Here is a 19867-nt window from a genome sequence, read left to right as displayed (position 1 = left end):
GTGGAATCAGCTGATTTTGCCTTTTCTGAGTTATAGCTTACCCCATAGAACTCTAGGACTCTGAAGGTCATATGATAAAAGCCATGTTATGAGCTGGGTCTGGTGGCTCACGCCGTTAATCCCAGCATTTTGGGAGGCCGTGGTGGGTGAATCGCCTGCGGTCGGGAGTTTGAGACCAGCTTGGCCAACAGTGAAATCCCATCTCTACTAAAAATACAAAAAATTAGCTGGGTGTGGTGGCGGGTGCCTGTAATCCCAGCTCCCCGAGAGGCTGAGGCAGGAGAATCGCTTGAACCCGGGAGGCGGAGGTTGCAGTGAGCCGAGATTGCCCCATTGTACTCCAGCCTGGGCAACAAGAGTGAAACTCTGTCTCAAAAAATAAAAAATAAAAATAAAAACTGTATTATGTCTATACAAGATCCTTAAGTTTTATTTCAATCAATTACTAGTTTTCGGTAAGAAAAACTTCTCTAAGTAACTTTTCATGTAAAAGTTTTTTTCCTTGTGATTCATAGATTACCAATAAAGAGAAAAACCTCTGCCTTCTACTTTGTGAGAGACTGTTCAAATAACAAAGATGACAGTTGATTTTATTTCTCATGCCACCTTTGTTCTATTGATAGTAATAGGGACCTGTGCCAGAAGGGGAGGATTGTACCACTGCCTCTGGTATCAGGGAGCAGAATGCTGTGCTTAATTTTGCCCGTCTACCACTAGCTCTGGAGAGGAAAGGATAGGGGTGACATATATGCCAAGGATTCATTCTGAAAAGTAAAGAGGACTGGCTTTGTAGCTAGAAATATTTGGGTTTGCATTCCATTTTTGCCACTTGATAGTAGTATGACTCTGGGCAAGATACTTACTTTTATAAGCCTCCTCCCCGTCATCTGCACAGTAGGGGTTTTGTAAGGAACAAATGTAATAATGTTATCAAGTGCTTATTATAGTACCTGGCATATAATTAACACTTAATAAACATTAATTTACTATTTTACCTATTATTGTGTTTATTAATAGCAAATATATATTGCACTTTCTATATGTCAGACATTGTCCCGAGCCGTTTACATATTTTATAACTGACTTAAACCTCATAGCAACCCATTAAAGAATGGGTTTACAGAACAACTATTTTATAGAAGCACTATTTTGTAGAAGAAACTGACACAACAGCAGTTAAGAAAGTTACCATACAACTACTAAATGGCAGTGTTGGGAGTCAGCTCCAAGTAGTCTGACTCCAGAGTCTGTATAGTATGCTGTAGTGTTTAGCACAGAACGTACATTCCTCCAGAAGCAGTGTGCTAGAAATAGAACATTTAAAAATATCTTAGTAAATTATCAAACAAGGGGAGATTATAATATTAATAGTAGTAATAGGCCGGGCGCGGTGGCACATGCCTGTAATCCCAGCACTTTTGGGAGGCCGACGCGGGTGAATCACCTGGGGTCGGGAATTTGAGACCAGCCTGGCTAACGTGGTGAAACCCCATTTCTACTAAAAATAATAAAAAAATTTAAAAAAAGTAGCCAGGCGTGGTGGCAAGCGCCTGTAATCCCAGATACTCGGGAGGCTGACGCAGGAGAATCGCTTGAACCTGGGAGGCGGAGGTTGCAGTGAGCCGAGATTGCGCCATTGTAGTCCAGCTTGGGCAACAAGAGCAAAACTCCATCTCAAAAAAATAAATAATAATAATAATGATAGTTGCAGTACTAGTAATAATGGTAATTATAATAATAGCTTAAAAGTATGTGATGCTATATGCCGGGCATTAATCTGAACACTTTACTTATATTTACTCATTTAATCCTCACAACAGTTCTATGAAGAGGAGATGGAGAGAAGTTAAGTGACCCGCCCATAGAGTGATTTAAACCAGTATTTTAAATTTCTAGTTTGCAGGAAGTATGTGATTCTCTTAAAATAAAGATTGTGCGTTTTTTGGAGGGAGCTAGTTTGTGTGTTTTATTTGATTTTCAAAGAAATCTCTGACCCCCAAAAGATAAAGTAGAATTATCAAGCCATTCACCCAAGAGCCAAGGAGATACAGCAAGCTATGTAAATATTTATAAATATTTATTAGAAATGTTTTGATGAGATTTGAGCCCAGGCAGCCTAGCTCTGGATTCCATTAACCTTCCCTGATACCACCACTCTTAATTTTAGTATATGTTTTACTTTTAGTAAAGAACTTTTATCAGAGGTTTCTAAAACTTGTATGTATGTATATGTACTCATTTCTGATTCAGTTTTAACTTTTTTGAGAGCAGGTATGTGTGCATATGGTTATATTAAGGGATGAAAGAAAGAAATAAAAGGCCAAGAACAGTTCCTTGTTAATTTTGAAGCAGTATAGTATAAAGAGTCAATTTGGGTGTGAATAGTGACTCTGCTGTGTACTGGCTATGTGTCCTCAAGCAAGTTGCTTAACCTTTCTCCTTATTGCTGAAATGAGGATAGTGTATGTATGTGTGTGTGTATATATATACACACTTGTGTTTTATATATATTTTTATATATATATACTTGTGTTATATATACCCTGTGTATACACACACACATTTATGTTACTATGAAAATAATGGCCATGTAAGTAAAATGTGTATAGTATCGTGTATGAGTTTTTCTTTCATTACCTCTAACCATGAGTTCTTGCTGTTCCCTAGGGTTTTATTCTCCATTTTTCTTTACTTTCATACTTATGCTGGGCCATATTCTCAATCCTCGTGACTTCAGTGACTCTCTGTTTATCTTCAGTAGAGGTCTCCCTGATGAACTCTAGAGCCTCAAGTTTTAGTACCAACCAGAAGTCTCTACCTGGAAGCCTGAGCCGTCGCATTTAGCATGTTAGAATTTAAGACTCCCCTTATCCCTGCTATATATCAGTTATTAAAATAAGAAACCTGGATGTTATCCTAGACCTTTTTGTTGACTTATTTGAATCTGTTCTTTCTGTTTCACTGATAATGCTGCCTTAGTTCAGGCCCACATTATTTCTTATCTAAACTCTTAGTGATTTCTCTTCTAGTACATACCTTTACTTCCTCCCCACCCCTAAACAGTATTTTAAAACAGGGATAAATCATAGATTATTCTAAACAATTAGAAGAGACAATATGGGTCATTGTCTTAAGAATTTATTGTCTGGGTTTACCAAAAGCTTTATGTGAACAAATAGCATTGGAGATGTTGGACCATCCCTCATGTAACATGGCAGCAGGCAATCTTTCTGATTGTATCACTTCCTCACTTACCTAAAAGGTAAATTCCTTATTTCTTAACATGATATACAAGGTCTTTGAACATCTATATCGTGACCTTACTCGACTCATCTCTCCTTTTTCACAGGCTATCTATGTTCTAGCCTTGCCCAAAGTATGTGCAGTTGTCAGAGTATGTTTTATTATCCCTGTTAATGCAAATACCTTCTGGAATGCCTCTTTCCTACCCTCCACCCCTGCTCTATTTTTGTTAGTTGAGTTCTTTTTCATTGTATTATCTCTGCTCAAAAGTAGCTCCATCTGATATCTCACTATTTACTCTACCCGGCCCCTTTAGCCCCAAAAGCTTCTCTGTCCTTGGAATATCTTGCACATACTTCTTTTATTTTTTTAACTAGATCTTTTTACTAGGTTGTGTAATTCTCAACAGCATGGTGAAATTTTATTTTGTTTCTTTAATGCTTAGCCCAGTGCCTGAGACAGTGTGAAGTTGGATATGTAGATTTATTAAAAGCCTTTTAGATAGTTCCAGAAAACTGAGAGCTAAAATAGGCTCAGCCCAGATATTAACATTTGTTTTTTGAAGTATATTAAAATTTATTACAGGTATTACAATAACTATTTCTATAGATTGTGTTATTGTAAAGGAATTGTTTTCTTAATTTTCCTTTTGGGATATTCATTGCTAAATATCAATATATAATTGTATAGAGTTCAAGAGCATTAATTACATATATGATACAACGCAGCTATCACTGTTATTTTTAAAACATTTTCATTTTTGTTATGAAATGGAATTGGAGTTTATCAAATGCCCTTTTGGTGATAATTGAGATGATCATGTGGGGTTTTTTCCATCATTTTATTAGCAAGATATATTACATTGATTTTCTTATGTTGAACCACTGTTGTTTTCCTGAGATAAAGGATTATACCCCAATCATGGTCATGGGGTATAATCCTTTTAATATACTATTGGGTTTCGTATTCTGGTATTTTCATGAGGATTTTTGCGTTTATATTTATAAGGGATATTGGTTTGTAATTTTTCTTTCTTGTGATGTGTTTATCTGGCTTTGGTGTAGGGTAGTGCTGGTCTTGTAGAATCAGGTAAGAAGTGCTCCTTCCTTTTCTGTTTTTTTAAGAAGAGTTTTAGGATTATTATTAATTTCTTCTTTAATAAACTGGCAGAAGTTACGACTGAAATCATCAGGTCCTGGACTTTGTTGGGAGGTTTTTTTCTTTATTACTAATTAAATCTCTACTTGTGTATATGTTTGTTAAGATTGTCTGTTTCATTTTGAGTCAGTTGGATAATCTGTGTGTTTGTAGGAATTTGCCCATTTCATCCAGATTGCCTAATATGTTAACATATGATTTGTAGTATGCTGTTTTCATCCTTTTTGTTTCTGTGAGGTTAGTAGTAATGACCCCACTTTCATTTCTGATTTTAGTTATTTTTCTTCTTTTTATTTGTCAGTCTATCCCTACGTCTAAACTCTTTTAAGGGTTTGTCAGTTTCGTTGATTTAAAAAAAAAAATGCTTTTAGTTTTTTTGATTCTATTGTTTTTCTGTTCTCTGTTTTATTCATCTCTGTTCATATATTTATTATTTTCTTCCTTCTGCTAGCTTTGGGTTCAGTTTCTTCTTTTTGTAGTTCTCCGGTTGTAGAGTTAGATTAATGATTTGAGATCTTCTTTCTTAATGTAAGCATTTACAGCTGTAAATTTCCTTCTGAGCACTGTCTTTGCTGCATCCCATAAGTCTTGGTATTATGTCTTAACTATTTAAAAATTTTTCTTGTTTAAGAGTATTATCTTAGTTTAGTGCTGCTATAAAGGAATGCCTGAGGCCAACTAATTTGTAAAGAAAGGAGGTTTATTTAGCTCACAGTTTCGCTTGCTAGAAAGTGAAAGCCTCGGGCTGCCTCCACTCATGGCGGAAGGTGAAGGGGAGCCAACATATGCAGTGGTTACATGGCCAGATAGCAGAGAGGTGCCAGGCTCTTTTTACTAACCAGTTGTAGTGGGAGGGAACTCAGAGAATGAGAACACATTCATTACCGAGAGGAAGGCACAATTCCATTCATGAGGGATCCACCTCTGTGGCCCAGATACCTCCCATTAGGTTCCATCTCCAACACTGAGGATCAAGTTTCACCATGAGGTTTAGGGGGACAAACAATCCAAACTATAGCAAGTGTGTTGAACCATTGGTTGTGTACAGTGAATTGTTTGATTTCCACACATTTGTGAATTTTCTAATTTCCCTTGTGTTACTAATTTTTAGTTTCATTTCATTGTTGTCAGAAAAGATACTTCACATGATTTCAGTCATTGAAAATTTATTAACATTTGTTTTGTGGCCTAATATATGGTTTATACTGCCTAGACCTATGCTCAGGTGCAAAATAATGTGTTCTCGGCTATTTGGAGTGGCCATATTCTATATATGTATGTTGGGTCCTGTTGGTTTACAGTGTTGTTCAAGTTTACTGTTTCCTTATTGATTTGTCTTGATGTTCTGTTCATTACTGAGAGTGGTATATTGAAATCTCCAACTATAGTACAGCTGCCCATTTCTCCCTTCTGTTCTGTTAGTGTTTGTTTCATGTATTGGGGGCTGTCTTGTTTGGTGCATATGTGTATATAATTGTTATATCTCATTGATGAATTGATTTTTTTATCAACATATAATACCTGAGGCTGGGTGTGGTGGCTAACACCTGTAATCCCAGCCCTTTGGGAGGCCAAGGCAGGTGTATCACCTGAGGTCACGAGTTTGAGACGAGCCTGGTCAACATGGCAAAACCCTCTCTCTACTAAAAACACAAAAATTAGCCAGGTATGGTGGTGTGCACCTGTAATCCCACCTACTTGGGAGGTTGAGGCGGAGATCATTTCTGGCCTCCGAGTGAGATCGCACTCACTGCACTCCAGTCCCAGACTGGGAGTGCATGGGTGCCCATCCTCGGCCTCACTCGACCTCTGCCTCCCAGGTTCTATATATATATATATATATATGTGTGTGTGTGTGTGTGTGTGTGTGTGTGTGTGTGTGTATATATATATATTTTTTTTTACCTGAAGCCTTTTTTTTTTCCTTGCCACTGTTCTGGCTAGAGCCTCTAGTACAGTGCTTACTAGAAGAGGTAAAAGCAGACATTCTTGTTCTTGCTCCTGATTTTAGGGGCAAAGCATTCAGTCTTTCATCTTTAAGTATGATGTTAGTCTTGGGTTTTTCACACATGTAATGTTATCAGTTGAGGAAGTTCTCTTCTATTTCTAGCTTGTTGAAGCATTTTTATGAAAGGGTGTTGGATTTTGGCAAGTGCTTTTTCTCTATTGACATGATTATGTGGTTTTTGTTTTTATTAAAATGATGTTTTATATAAGTTGATTTTTGAATGTTAAATCTACCTTACATTTCTGAGATTAATCTCACTTGGTCATAGTGTATAATCATTTTTATATGTTGCTAAACAGTACTTTGTTAAGAATTTTTGCATCTATATTCATAAGGGATATTGATCAGTAGTTTGTTTTGTTTTGTTTTTGTTTTTCTTGTCATGTCTTTGCTTTTAGTATCGGGTAATACTGGCTTCATAGAATGACATGGAGAAGTATTCCCTCTGCTTCTGTTTTTAGGAAGAGTCTGTGAAGAATTGGTTTTAATATCAATTAATAGGAACTATTTAGATAAATAGTGTAGAACTGGTGTGTGCCAAGGAGTACAGAGTATTTTAAAGACTTGGTGATGTTTAATAGCACAGTGTGTGTAGAGGAGATACAAGTAGTTTGAAATTGCTGATATATAAAGTTGGGGTAGTGGGGATGGTAGTGGAGATGAGGCTAAGAAAGTAGAAGTGGGTTCATAAATGATTAGGTCAAAGTCAGCCTCCTAGTATAAAAATAATTTTGTAGGCCGGGCATGGTGGCTCACACCTGTAATCCCAGCACTTTGGGAGGCCAAGGTGGGTGGATCATGAGGTCAGGAGATCGAGACCATCCTGACTAACATAGTGAAACCCCGTTTCTACCAAAAATACAAAAATTAGCCGGGCGTGGTGGCAGGTGCCTGTAGTCCCAGCTACTGGGGAGGCTGAGACAGGAGACTGGCGTGAACCTGGGAGGCGGAGCTTGCAGTGAGCAGAGATCATGCCACTGCACTCCAGCCTGGGCAACAGAACAAGACTGCATCTCAAAAAAAAATAATAAAAATAATAATAATTTTGTTGTCATTGTTGTTCTTTTTCAATTAGATGAAAACCCCAAATTACAGAAATGGTACCTTGTTCAGGTTGACAATATACAATTCTCCCCTCTTTTCCTCTCTCTTTACCTTGCTATATGAAAATTACTGATAGAAGGGAATTTTATTCAAGGAAATAAAGTGATTACCTGTCTAAGCTCACTTGGTCTGCCTTCCTTAAAGTTTTATGTTGATGTCTTATTAAAGTGGTTTATTGATTATCTGGATGAAACTTGACTGATGAAATGCTAACATTTTCAATGGAGTGTGACCTAGAGAATGAATATATAAGTAATAATAAAGCTCTTGAGTTTGAATTATCAGGACCTCCTCATAAAATATAAATGTTACTAACAGCAAATGAGGTGGTAATTATCATCTCAAAAATAAAGGAGTTTCTTTTGAATATCACTTGTCATCTGTTTTTATGTTATTTTACTATTTCAGCAAAACTAAAATGTTATTATATGCATATTATTTTAAAAATTACAGAATGGAGTAAATTAAAATGAAATCTTTTTTATCCTAGTCCCTAAATTCCCTAATCCCACTCTTAACAGATATAAATTTCTTATATGCCTGTATGAGCACATACATTATATGTAAATGTAATAACATATTATATTATTTTGGAGCATGTTCCCTCTTTACCAACAATACAGTAATAGGGCTTTTTATGTCTATAGGGACAGACCCTGCAAAGTTTCCCCTGTTGTTAAGATATTAATATGGTACATTTGTTACGGTTAGTTAGTTATAGTTTATTCAGATTTCCTTAGTTTTTGTCTAGTGTCTTTTGTTTTGTTTATGATCCCATTTGAGATACCACATCACATTTACAAAGTAGAAGAAAGAATAACACATTGAGGATCACACATTACAATGTAATGAGATGTTAGTGGTCTTATCTTACTTGCCTTTTCACCGTGGCAGTTTCTTAGACTTTACTTGGTTTTGATGATCTCAACACTTTTGTGGAGTACTGGTCAGATGTTTTGTAGGATGCCTTACTCTTGGAGTTTCTCTGCTTTTTTGATGATAAAACCAGGGTTACAGGTTTTTGGCAAGAAGACAACAGAGAGGTAAAGTGTCATTTTCATCACTTCGTATCTAGGACACATGCTTTATGACTGCTGTTAACTGACTTTCAACACCTGACTGATGTAGTGTTTAGTTTTCTTGACTGTAAAATTACTCTTTACCCCCCTCTTTCCATACTTTATTCCTTGGAAGGAAGTCACTATGCTGCAGAGACTACACTTAAGGTGGGAATTATGCCCCTGTACTTCTTTTCCTTAATGGTGGAGTAGCTACACAAATTATTTCAATTTATTTTGCATAAGGGACATATCTCTTTCCCCCCATGTGTTAATCTAGTCATTTATTTCTATCAGTGTGGATTTATGGATATTTATTTTATTGGCCAAATTGTCCCAGGTTTGGCCATTGGGAGTTCTGTCAGCTAGCTCCTGTGTTTCTTTTTTGTTTATTTCTTTTTTGTTTTATTATTATTATGGTTATTATTTTATGAGAGAGTCTTGCTCTGCCACCCATACTGGAGTGCAGTGGCTCCATCTCTGCTCACTGCAACCTCCGGCTCCTGGGCTCAAGCGATTCTCTTGCCTCGGCCTCCCGAGTAGCTGGGATTACAGGTGCCTGCCACCACACCCAGCTCATTTTTGTAGTTTTAGTAGAGACGGGGTTTCACCATGTTGGCCAAGCTGGTCTCGAACTCCTGACCTCAGGTGATCCGCCCACCTCGGCCTCCCAAAGTGCTGGGATTGCAGGCGTGAGCCACCGCGCTTGGAGGCTTCTGTGCTGCTTTAACATACTATCATGTGGGCTTTTTGTTTTATTTTAAAGCAAGTTTTTGTTTTCTGGCACTATAAGATAATGACATGTAGATGTGGTGTTTTTAATTCTTGCTCTTCACAAATTTTATGAATGCATGAGCATGTACACACACAGAATTGTTTTCATAGACGTAATCCCTAAAAGTGACATTGCTGAGTCTAGTTGGGGGGCTCTGTGTCTTCACTTCTGAATTAATGTATTAACCCATTGCCTGCCCAAAAGATTGCATGAGTTTGGACTTTCACAAGAATTGTTATAGTTCATATTGAATGATGATCTATTTCGATACTTAGTTTTCTCAGATTGAATTTTCTTTTTAGTTTGATAGATGAAAAATTCTGGCTTATCACTATCTTTATTACATTTCTTTAATTATGTGTGAGGCTGAGCATTTTTCCTGACCATCTGTTAATACATATTTCCGTATTTTCTTTCTTGGTTTTTTTGTTTGTTTGTTTGTTTTGCAGGGAGTGGGGATGAGCAATGGCATGATTTTGACTCACTGCAACCTCCGCCTCCCAGGTTCAAGCAATTCCCCTGCCTCAGCCCCCAGGGTAGCTCAGATTACAGGTGTCTGCCACCACATGCAGCTAATTTTTGTATTTTCGGTAGAGGTAGGGTTTCATCATGTTGGCCAAGCCGGTCTCGAACTCCTGACCTCAGCCTCAGCCTCCCAAAGTGCTGGGATTACAGGTGTGAGCCACCGCACCCAGCTCATATTTCCATGTTTTCTATTTGAATGCTGTTTTTTTCTTATTGACTTCCAAGTACTATTTGTACTTCAAAGAAAAACAAATCAGGCTTTTGCCATGTGTAGCAGAAGTTTATTTACTTATTTATTTGCCAGAGTGTCATGATTTTTTTTACTGGGTTTGTGCGAGTTTTTTTCTTAAGGTAGTATAGATGTTTTATAGTTCTGTGTAATCAAATTGGCATTATTTTTCTCCATGGCTTAGCTCTTTTGTCTTCCAAGATTTGCAGAAATACCCATGTTTTCTTCTGGCATGTTATTTTCCTAAAAAAAAAGAAAAGTTGATAAGTTTAGTGTTTATTTTGTTTTAAGGTGTGAGGGATGAAACTTGGCTTAATCATTGTTGTATACTAGGTGCCTACCCTTTCCCATTTCCTTCCCACAACCTCTCAAGCAAAAAGATATTCTCTTTTACCTAATCCACACACTCTTTGCTATTAATACTATATTCTCATCTCTAGCCAGCCTGGCATACCCATCAGAGAAAAGATAGCTGTTTTGAAGATTTTTGCCAGTTGGAGTGCCCAACCCATTTCTGATGAGAATCCTGGGTTACCGTGATGCTGCATTTGATGTCTTATTCCTGGGATCTCAAATATGTTGCATTGCATTCCATCAGATTTTTAAAATTATATCATGATTCTATTTAAAAATGTAGCCTCAAGTCATTTTATTTCCTTGACCTCAGAAGTTATCTGGAGATAACACATCATACTAATGTGTTTTCCAAAGGTAGGGTGGAGTTATCTCAGCTGTTGTTGTTACATGTGATCACAATTTTATCACTTAAATTTCTTACTCAGTGTGTGGTTTTAATGTGGAGTTCATAGAATAGTGGTTATCAGTGATTAGAGAATAGTTTATTAATAAAAGTAATGACTAGGAAAACTGAGCCATAGAACTACTCCCTAAATTATACATTATGTAATTTTTTTGGAAGTTTCTAAGTAAGATCCACTTTGTATAATAGCAGATTTCTTTCAAAGGACTTCTGTCATTGACCCCTTTGCCAGTGTTTTGGAAACCTAGTATCAGTTATTTGAGGTTAGTAGTTTCTTGTGTTAGTGGACTCAGTGTTTTCAGCACCTGCCTCCCAAATGATACTGTGTGTTCTATTTAGGTTTTTTTTTTAATTTTATTTTTGTTTGTTTGTTTTTGTTTTGTTTTGTTTTTTGAGACAATCTTGCTCTGTCACCCAGGCTGGAGTGCAGTCGCGTGGTCTTGGCCACTGCGACCTCTGCCTCCTGGGTTGAAGTGATTCTCATGGCTCAGCCTCCTCAATAGCTGGGACTACATGTGCATTGCCACCACGCCTGGCTAATTTTTGTATTTTGGGTAGAGACGGGGTTTTGCTATGTTGCCCAGGCTTGTGTCAAACTTCTGGGCTCAAGCAATTCACCCACCTCGGCCTCCCAAAGTGCTGGGACTACTGGTGTGAGCCACCGTGACTGACCTATTTAGTTTTTAAAGTTTGCAATTTGTGAGTATTCTAGCGTTGTGTCTGATAATCCAAAGGAGAGAGATTACATTAAGGAAGTAGCAAGTCTGAGATGTTTCAGAAAATTATGAGTGCTAGAACTGCTGAATCCTGGTCTTTCTTCTCAAAATATTAGCATCTTCAGCTTCCTTAATTATGTTGTGCAGGAAGCTTCAAACAAAACTATACTTTGGAACTGAAAAATACTACTGTTTTCCCTACATATGTTGTTTCCTAGGGATGGACCCTCGGGGGTTATTCCCTGTGGCTATTTATTTTACATTAGAACATTTATAAATTTAACAAGAGCATTTATTGGTGCCTTCATATTTCCCATAGTGTAGTAAATTAGATTGTTCAGCCTGTAGCAGACATGGTTTCATTAACCTTCCTTTGATGTATTCTGCCGTGTTAATATTATGAATAAAATATGGGGCCAATAAAGAAATATCATTACTTCCAGTGCAGCATGAGCTGTACAAAGTGGAGTGGAATTATCTTCATTGATTTGAACACAATACTTTTGTAGCCTAATGTTGCATGATGTTTTTCATTGGTTGCATCTCAATGTTGATTCTCTTTGAGTTCTGTTCAGTTATACTACTTTAATTTCCAGATGTATTACTGTCAAGTTTGATCTGGAGTTTCTCTGTTCTCTCATTCTCAATAATAGTTTGATTTTAGTCATAGGGCCTTTGTTAAATTTCATATTGTAGGTTTGGTTTATCATTCCAGCCAAGTTCTTTAAATTTTTATTCAGTGTTTCATTTTAAGCCATTCTTCCTAGGTTTCTGTCAATCTTAGGTGGCTGTGTTGAAATCAGAGGTTATAAATTGACAGCCAAATCTATCCCATGATGTGTTTTATTTGACAACTTTGTTTTTGTTTTTTAAACTAGAGTTTTGTACTGTGTGATTTATCAACTATTGCCCCTTATTGCATTACACAGTTTGGCTTCACACTTTTACATTTGTTGCTTAGCTGTTGATGGCATTTGCTTTTGCAACCTAAAATAAATGAAATCGTTTATAAAAATATTGATTAGGACAAGGGAAGGACATAGCTTATAGTCTTATAACTGGAAACATCTGTTGAACTTGGCATTCATCTTTTAATCTTACATATAGTTTAAATATACAAAAATAAAGAAATATATGTGTGTGTGTGTGTGTGTGTGTGTGTGTGTGTGTGTTTGTAGGATACAGAATTTCACTCTGTCATCCAGGCTGGGTTGCAGTGGTGCCATCACGGCTCACTAGCCTTGACTTTTGGGGCTCAAGTGATCCTCCCACCTTAGCCTCCGGAGCTGCTGTGACCACAGGCGTGCACTGCCAGGCCTGGCTAATTTTTTTTTTTTTTTTTTGAGACAGAGTTTTGCTCTTGTTGCCTAGGCTGGAGTGCAATGGCACGATCTTGGCTCACAGCAAACTCCGCCTCCCGGGTTCAATCCATTCTCCTGCCTCAGCCTCCAGAGTAGCTGGGATTACAGGTATGCGCCACCATGCCGGGCTAATTTTGTATTTTTAGTAAAGATGGGGTTTCTGCATGTTGGTCAGGCTGGTCTCAAACTCCAGATCTCAGGTGATCTGCCTGCCTCGGCCTCCCAAAGTGCTGGGATTACAGGCATGAGCCACCACGCCCGGCCGATTTTTTTGTTTCTGTTTTTTGTAGAAATGGTGCTTCCCTGTGTTGCCCAGGCTGGTCTCGAACTCCTGGACTCAAATGATCCTTCTGCCTTGGCCTCCCAAAGTGCTAGGATTATAGGCATGAGCCACCATACCTGGTTCAGCCTTTATATTCTTACCTGTTAGTATGATTGTTTAGTAAATGAAGTAAATTGGAATGTAGTGGTATACACATCTCAAGGTTGTTCATAGTGTATAACAATCAATTTAGATCATTTAGATCTAATTTAGATCAGTAAAATAGATCATTAAAATCAAGAAACTTAGTGATTGAGTAATAGTTGAAAAAATGGTTTTGACATCTGTGTTAATGACCTTTCTGATACCTGAGACTCCCCATTCTTTGAACTCTATTTAATACAGCAATCCTTTTCACACCAATTGAGCATTCTGTTTATTTGTTCTCTTTTTTAGACCTCATTTACAATGGGAACTGATTCTCTTGAATTTTGATCTCTGCATTTTTTTTCTTTTAGCCTTCAGCATTACTCTTGTTTCCCCTAGTTTTGCATATCATCGTAAGAAATAGGATCATCACACATAACTCATTCAGCTTACATTTCTTTCCTTTTCCATAATGCCTAATCACTTATTTTAGATTTAAAGGAAAAAAGATACTTTTTTAAAGGATGAAAATAGCTAAAACTTGAGTATTGTGTGTTAGGTAATGTATTTAAAGAATTTCACATTGATTATTTCTTATAATATCATGACAGTTCTTTAAAATAGATACTGTCATTAGCTAAATATTACAGATGAGGAACTGATGCTTAGTAAGGTTAAATAACTTGCTCATAGTCACATAACTCCTAGTAACAGAATTGGGACTTCTATATAGTTTTATATGACTCATGCTAATCTTACTTCTTAATTACTATGCTATATAGTTTGTCTTTGTCCTTGTTTCTTCCTTCTCCTGATTTTCTAGAATCTTGCTTCTTCAGTTTCAGTTATCCCTTTTCCCTCTTTTTTCTTTTTTTGATATGGAGTCTCGCTCTATCTCCCAGGCTGGAATGCAGTGGCATGATCTCAGCTCACTGCAACCTCTGCCTCCTGGGTTCAAGCCATTCTCCTGCCTCAGCCTCCCAAGTAGCTGGGACTACAGGCACCTGCCACCATGCCCGGCTAATTTTTTGTATTTTTAGTAGAGACGGGGTTTCACCATGTTAGCCGGGATGGTCTCGATGTCCTGACCTCATAATCCTCCTGCCTCGGCCTCCCAAGTGCTGGGATTACAGGCGTTGACCACCACACCCGGCCTTTCTTCCTTTTTTATAACTTTATTCTACCCTTGTCTACTTAGCTTACAAATAAATTTGGGTCTCTTTCAGCCAGTAATATCTTTTAGCCAGTAAAAAATGCAAACAAAAACCCAGCAGCAATGTTTCTTTGACTTTGCTCCCCTAGAGTTACCAACTCCAGTTCTTTGTTTACTTTCATTACCAGAGACTTTGTGAGAGTAAATTGAATTAACTACCTCCTATTCCTCACCTGCTACCTGCTCACTCATGAACCAATAAAGCTTGATTGCTACTGGCACCAAGGTCTGAAACCTCTTTTTCCAAGAGCATCACTGAACCAAGATATACCAAGATATTGGGTATAGATCGAATAACCTATTTTTAGTCCTCATCCCGTCTGCTATTGAAATGTTTCACAGTTTCACCTCTCACCGTTAGAGAAATTTCAGCTTTGGATCATCGATGTTAATCTTTCCTTGCTTTCTTGTGCCTCTTAGTTTTTTCTTCATGTTTGCTAAGTCCCCTATGTTACCTGCTTCTTAAATTTAGTGTTTTTCAGGATTCCATACTCAGTCCTTTCCTTACTCTTCAACTCTGCGTCGTCTTCTTAGGTGAACACGTCTATTCTCATGGCTTCAGCTATTGCCTGAATCTCAAGCTGTACTCCACTCCTGCTTCCTGAGTTTTGCCTTGACCTCTGTTTGCAACCACCTATGTAATATAGCTACCCAAAGTGTTCTGAGATTCATTAAGTAAAAGTTCAGACAATTTTTCCTTCAGACCTTTCTACTCTTTTTGCTTTCTATGTCTCATAGAAAACAATTAAATTAATCCCAGTCTCTTTGTTTCTTGGGTTCTCTATTAGTCTTATGTTCAACTAGCCAGTATACCTACCCTACCTTCTCCCTGCTTTAAAAAAAAATCCCTATTGCCTTATGCCCTGATCCAGCCTTTGGATTCTTGTAGAAGGTTTCCAGCTGCTTACCCTGCATTCATTCTCATCTTCCCAAGTCTCCTCCTCTCCATATCCATTTTCCATAATACTGTTTGAGTTAAAACAGACATGTCAGTTTGTAATCTAATTTTTTTCTTCAAGCTTTATTGATATAATTGAAAAATAAAAATGTATATATTTACAGTGTACAACATGATTTTTATATGTGTATACATTGTGAAATATGTAATACTAACTTTTAAAGAAATGCCCATTGCCCCTAAACTTAATTTAGCCAGCAAATATTTACTGAGTACCTACTGTGTACTAGGCACTATTCTACATAGAGATAGAGCAGTGAATAAAACAGACAAAAGCCTTTGCCATCATGGAACCTTGTCTAGTCAGAGGAAGCAGATAAAATAAACTGTGTGGTTAGAAAATGTAAGTTTCATTTACTTGTGGTAAGTTTCGTTTATAAAGTGGGAAAGGAAGATGGGGAATGTGGAGGTGGAGGAATGAGTTGGAATTTTAAATGGAATGATTAAGGAAAGCCATACTAAGAAGGTAACACTTTAACCAAAGATTTTGAAGGAGTTGAGACAAATGAGCTTTGAGCATGTCTGGGGGGAGAACATTCTAGGTTAAAGGACTAGAAGCCCTGAAGTACAGAATCCCTGAATGTGAAAATGTACCATATGTGGTCAAGAAATAGCAGAGAACTAGCTTGGCTAGAGAAAAGTTAGCAGTGAGGACAGCAGTGGAGTAGAGGAATAGAGGACAGAAATAATGAGATGAGTGTGTAGTATCTTATAGACCAATTAGGTGGAGTAGAAGAGATACAGTCTAATTTAACTTGATTTTAGTTGATAGTAGACTGGAAAGGAATAAAGGTAGAAGCAGACCATTTAGGAAGATATTACAGTAATCCAGGTGAAAGATGATAGTGGCTTAGACAAGGGTTCTAGCAGTGAAAATGATGAGTGGTTGGATCCGGATAAATTTTAAAGGTAGAACCATTCATATTTTCTGGCATTTGGCTATGAGGGTGTGTGTGTGGGTATAGGGGTGTGTGTGTGTGAAAGTGTAAGAGAGAGGGGGCTGGGAGTTGATTTAGGATGATGCTAAGGTTTTTAGCCTGAGCAGTACCAGATACACAGTTGGATATACTAGTGTGGAGTTAAGGGCAGAAGTCTAGTATATGTGTATATATTTATAGTCAGTATATAGTAGTATTGAGCCATTAGACTGGATGAGATTATCAAGGGGAAGTGAGTTTAAAGAATAGAGGAGGTCTGAGGACTAATTCCAGGGATCTTCCAATTTTTAACAGATCAAAGACAATAGGAGGAAGTAGAAATGGAGAAAAGAAGAGTTGTCTGTAGGGTAGGATGAAAACCAAAAAAGTACAGTGTCCTGTGAAGTGAAGAAGGTGCTTCAATGAAAGGAACATGACTGACTTTTCCAAATGGTAGTGCTAAGTCAAGTAGATGAGAAGGGTAAGATGATGACTGAAAATTGGCTTTGGATTCAGCAACAAGGATATTGTTGATCTGGAATAATTTTGGCATAGTGGTAGTGAAATTCTGTTGGCGTAAGTTTTAGAATAGGAGGAGAGAGGAATTAGAGAAAGTCAGCTTAAGGAGAGGAGGCAGAAATATGGATAGTTTGTTTGTTTTTTCAGATGGGAGAAATAATAGCGAGTTTATGTGCTGATTGTAATGTTTCCACACGGAATAATTAATGCAGAATGACAAAAAAAAATTCTGGAGCAATGACCTTGAGAACAGGACCATTTTTGTTTTTGTTTTAACATGTAGCAATGTTTGCCTTAGGAAGGAGCTGGGTTAGCTTATCTCTAGATATAGAAGTAAAATAAGAGTATGCGGAGATAGATGCTGGTAGGTTAGTGCTTGTAGTGATGCAAGCAAGGCCATCTGTTGAGGCTGAGGACAGAGAAGGGGTGTTAGAGGTTGAAGAGGAGGAAAGAAGAAATTAAGTGGTCTGGAAAAGTGGATGGACCAGGAAAGTGTATAATTATTGCTGGACGAATTGATTTTGAGACAAGTTGTGGCTCTGTCACCCAGACTGGAGTGCATGGTTTGATCTTGGATTGTTGCAACCTTTGCCTCCCAGGCTCAAGCCATTCTCCCACCTCCTTCTCCCAAGTAGCTGGGACTACAGGTGCATACCACCACGCCTGGCTAATTTTTGTATTTTTTGTAGAGATGGGGTTTTGCCATGTTGCCCAGGCTGGTCTCAAACTCATGAGCTCAAGCGATCTGCACGCCTCAACTTCCCAAAATGCTAGGATTACAGGTGTAAGCTACCACGCCTGGCCAACAAATTAAATTTTGATGATGACTTTAACATAAGACCAATCAACATAATTAGAGGTTTCTTTACAGCCATATTCAGCTCTTTGGTCGTAGACATGGACTGGGCAGAAAACTGAACTCAACCAGGGTTGTGGAAAAACCAAAAGCTTTTTCTTAAATATTTTTGCCTTTGCAGGCTATCTAGTCTCTGTCACAACGGCTCAGTTCTGTCACTGTAGTCCAAAAGCGGCCATAGACAATACTTAGCTGAATGGCATAGCTCTGTTCCATTAAAAGTTTATTTTTAAAAACAGGAAGCAGACTGTTCCCGTGGTTTGTTGACGCTTGTCTTAGAAAGAGAGGATAATGATGGACCGTGGAATTTAAGGCTAAGGAAGGAAAGGAGGAGAACATAAGTGCGTGAAGTGTAGTGAGAAGGTAGTAGGGTCAGTGGCATGATGTTTCACTATTTCCTGATCTCTGCTGTACTCTTACGTGACCTTACATTTTGAATATAGTTTTCTCTGTCTGCGTGAAATGCTCCTTTCATACACAGTTTAGATGTCATTTCTTTAATACTTTTATTTCCTCTGCTGTGGCCACTGATACATGGAAAATGTTCAATAAATGCTGAAACTTGAAATTCTCACTTCAGTTTGGTAGGTAAGATTATTTCAAATTGGGAGATTGTGAAAGTTTGCTTATCCACAGTATTTCCCACTCAGTAGCCAATTCTATACTTGAACATGGTGATTCTCAACTTTGTTTTCTGCTTCGGTTTACCTGATACTGGCCACATAAACGAGGTAAGGGCAGTGCCCTGCTCCTCCTTCCTACTTGGTGCTTAAGTTAGAATGCCTTTCTTTTTCTCCACTGATGCTGGGTTGGTGTCTGTATGCTGCTGAGCATGGATATTTGAACATATGACCTGTAATAAGCTTGTGAGTATGGTAACACGTTGCCTGATAGGTTATTTTTTATATTTCAGTTAATTATAGAAGACAAGTGGTTGTTCTATCAGTTATATACTATCAGGTAACTATAAGATCTTTTTTTGTGTGTGGAGGTTAGAGACATTTTGGACTGTTTAGTCTTACTTTTCATATTGTAGTTAAAGAAACTGAAGCCTAGAGATGCAAGTGACTTGCACACACCAACTAGTAGAGCTAGGGCTAGAAATCCATGTTTCTTAGTTTCAGATTCAGTACTCTCCCTGCCACTATGATACTTATCTTAATAGGATATGAGGACATTGATTATCAGCCTAGAAAATATTAAATTTTATGATGGGTGATATCGTCTAAAATCATGGTAACCAAAATAATCGTTTAAATGTAATTGGGAATCTTAACAATATTGAAATGACTATTTTTTCCCCATTGAATTATTAGTAAAAAGGTGTGGTTGACTTGTTTTTATTATTATGGTTATATTCTGAAGTAATTTTATGTAATGAAAATTAACACATTAATCTTTAAAAATCCAAATAAGTAAATGTCTAGAGAATTTAATTTGAATATTTAAAAACCAGTTTCTAATCTGCTTTGTTTTTTCTTTTTTTAATAAACTCTTTCAGAAAGATGAGGTCTATCTTAATCTGGTGCTGGACTATGTTCCGGAAACAGTATACAGAGTTGCCAGACACTATAGTCGAGCCAAACAGACGCTCCCTGTGATTTATGTCAAGGTATGTAAAAACAGAACAATTTTCCATTTTAGAAAACATTTTTTATGAACCAACGAGAGCCTCTTGTATGTTTTAACTATATTATTGTATTTAATACTCAGGGAGAAAAACTGTAAACTAGGTATTGTTGGAACTTTGTTAAATCCTTTTACAGTTTTAAAACGTGAAGTGTGCACCTTTTGAAGTTTTATAACTCAGATAGTAAAGATATTCTGGTAAATTACAGTGAATATTTTTGACAGACATTTATAGATTTTATTTCTTCTAGCCATAGTACATTTTTATTTAACTTCTGATATCTTTATTGTGCCACAAACCAACGTAGGAGCATATCATATAAAATTGTAAAATATAGTTATAAATATATTCCAGTTCATTTGTTCATAAATGCAATTTATATATTTGTTGGCATCTGTAGCTGCAGCTTAAACTGTTGGTGATTTTAA

General features: G+C 37.3%; 1 protein-coding gene across 12 annotated transcripts in view; it reads left to right on the top strand.

Annotated features, from left to right (window-relative positions):
• GSK3B (glycogen synthase kinase 3 beta) overlaps positions 1-19867 on the top strand; it is a 262572-nt gene that overhangs the window by 140706 nt on the left and 101999 nt on the right. For all 12 annotated transcript variants that reach the window (XR_004181673.1, XR_004181670.1, XR_004181669.1 and 9 more), the window contains one exon: positions 19311-19421. Coding sequence is in view for 8 of the 12 variants with exons in the window: in XM_031662257.1 (XP_031518117.1) it covers positions 19311-19421 (111 nt within the window). In the remaining 4 variants the exon portion in view is untranslated. The remainder of the gene's footprint in view (positions 1-19310; positions 19422-19867) is intronic.

This window comes from Papio anubis, chromosome 2 (genome assembly GCF_008728515.1).
Source record: "Papio anubis isolate 15944 chromosome 2, Panubis1.0, whole genome shotgun sequence".
NCBI classification, from domain to species: domain Eukaryota; kingdom Metazoa; phylum Chordata; class Mammalia; order Primates; family Cercopithecidae; genus Papio; species Papio anubis.
The sequence above is the reverse complement of the archived record's forward strand: the minus strand, read 5'-3'. Positions and strand labels throughout refer to the sequence as shown.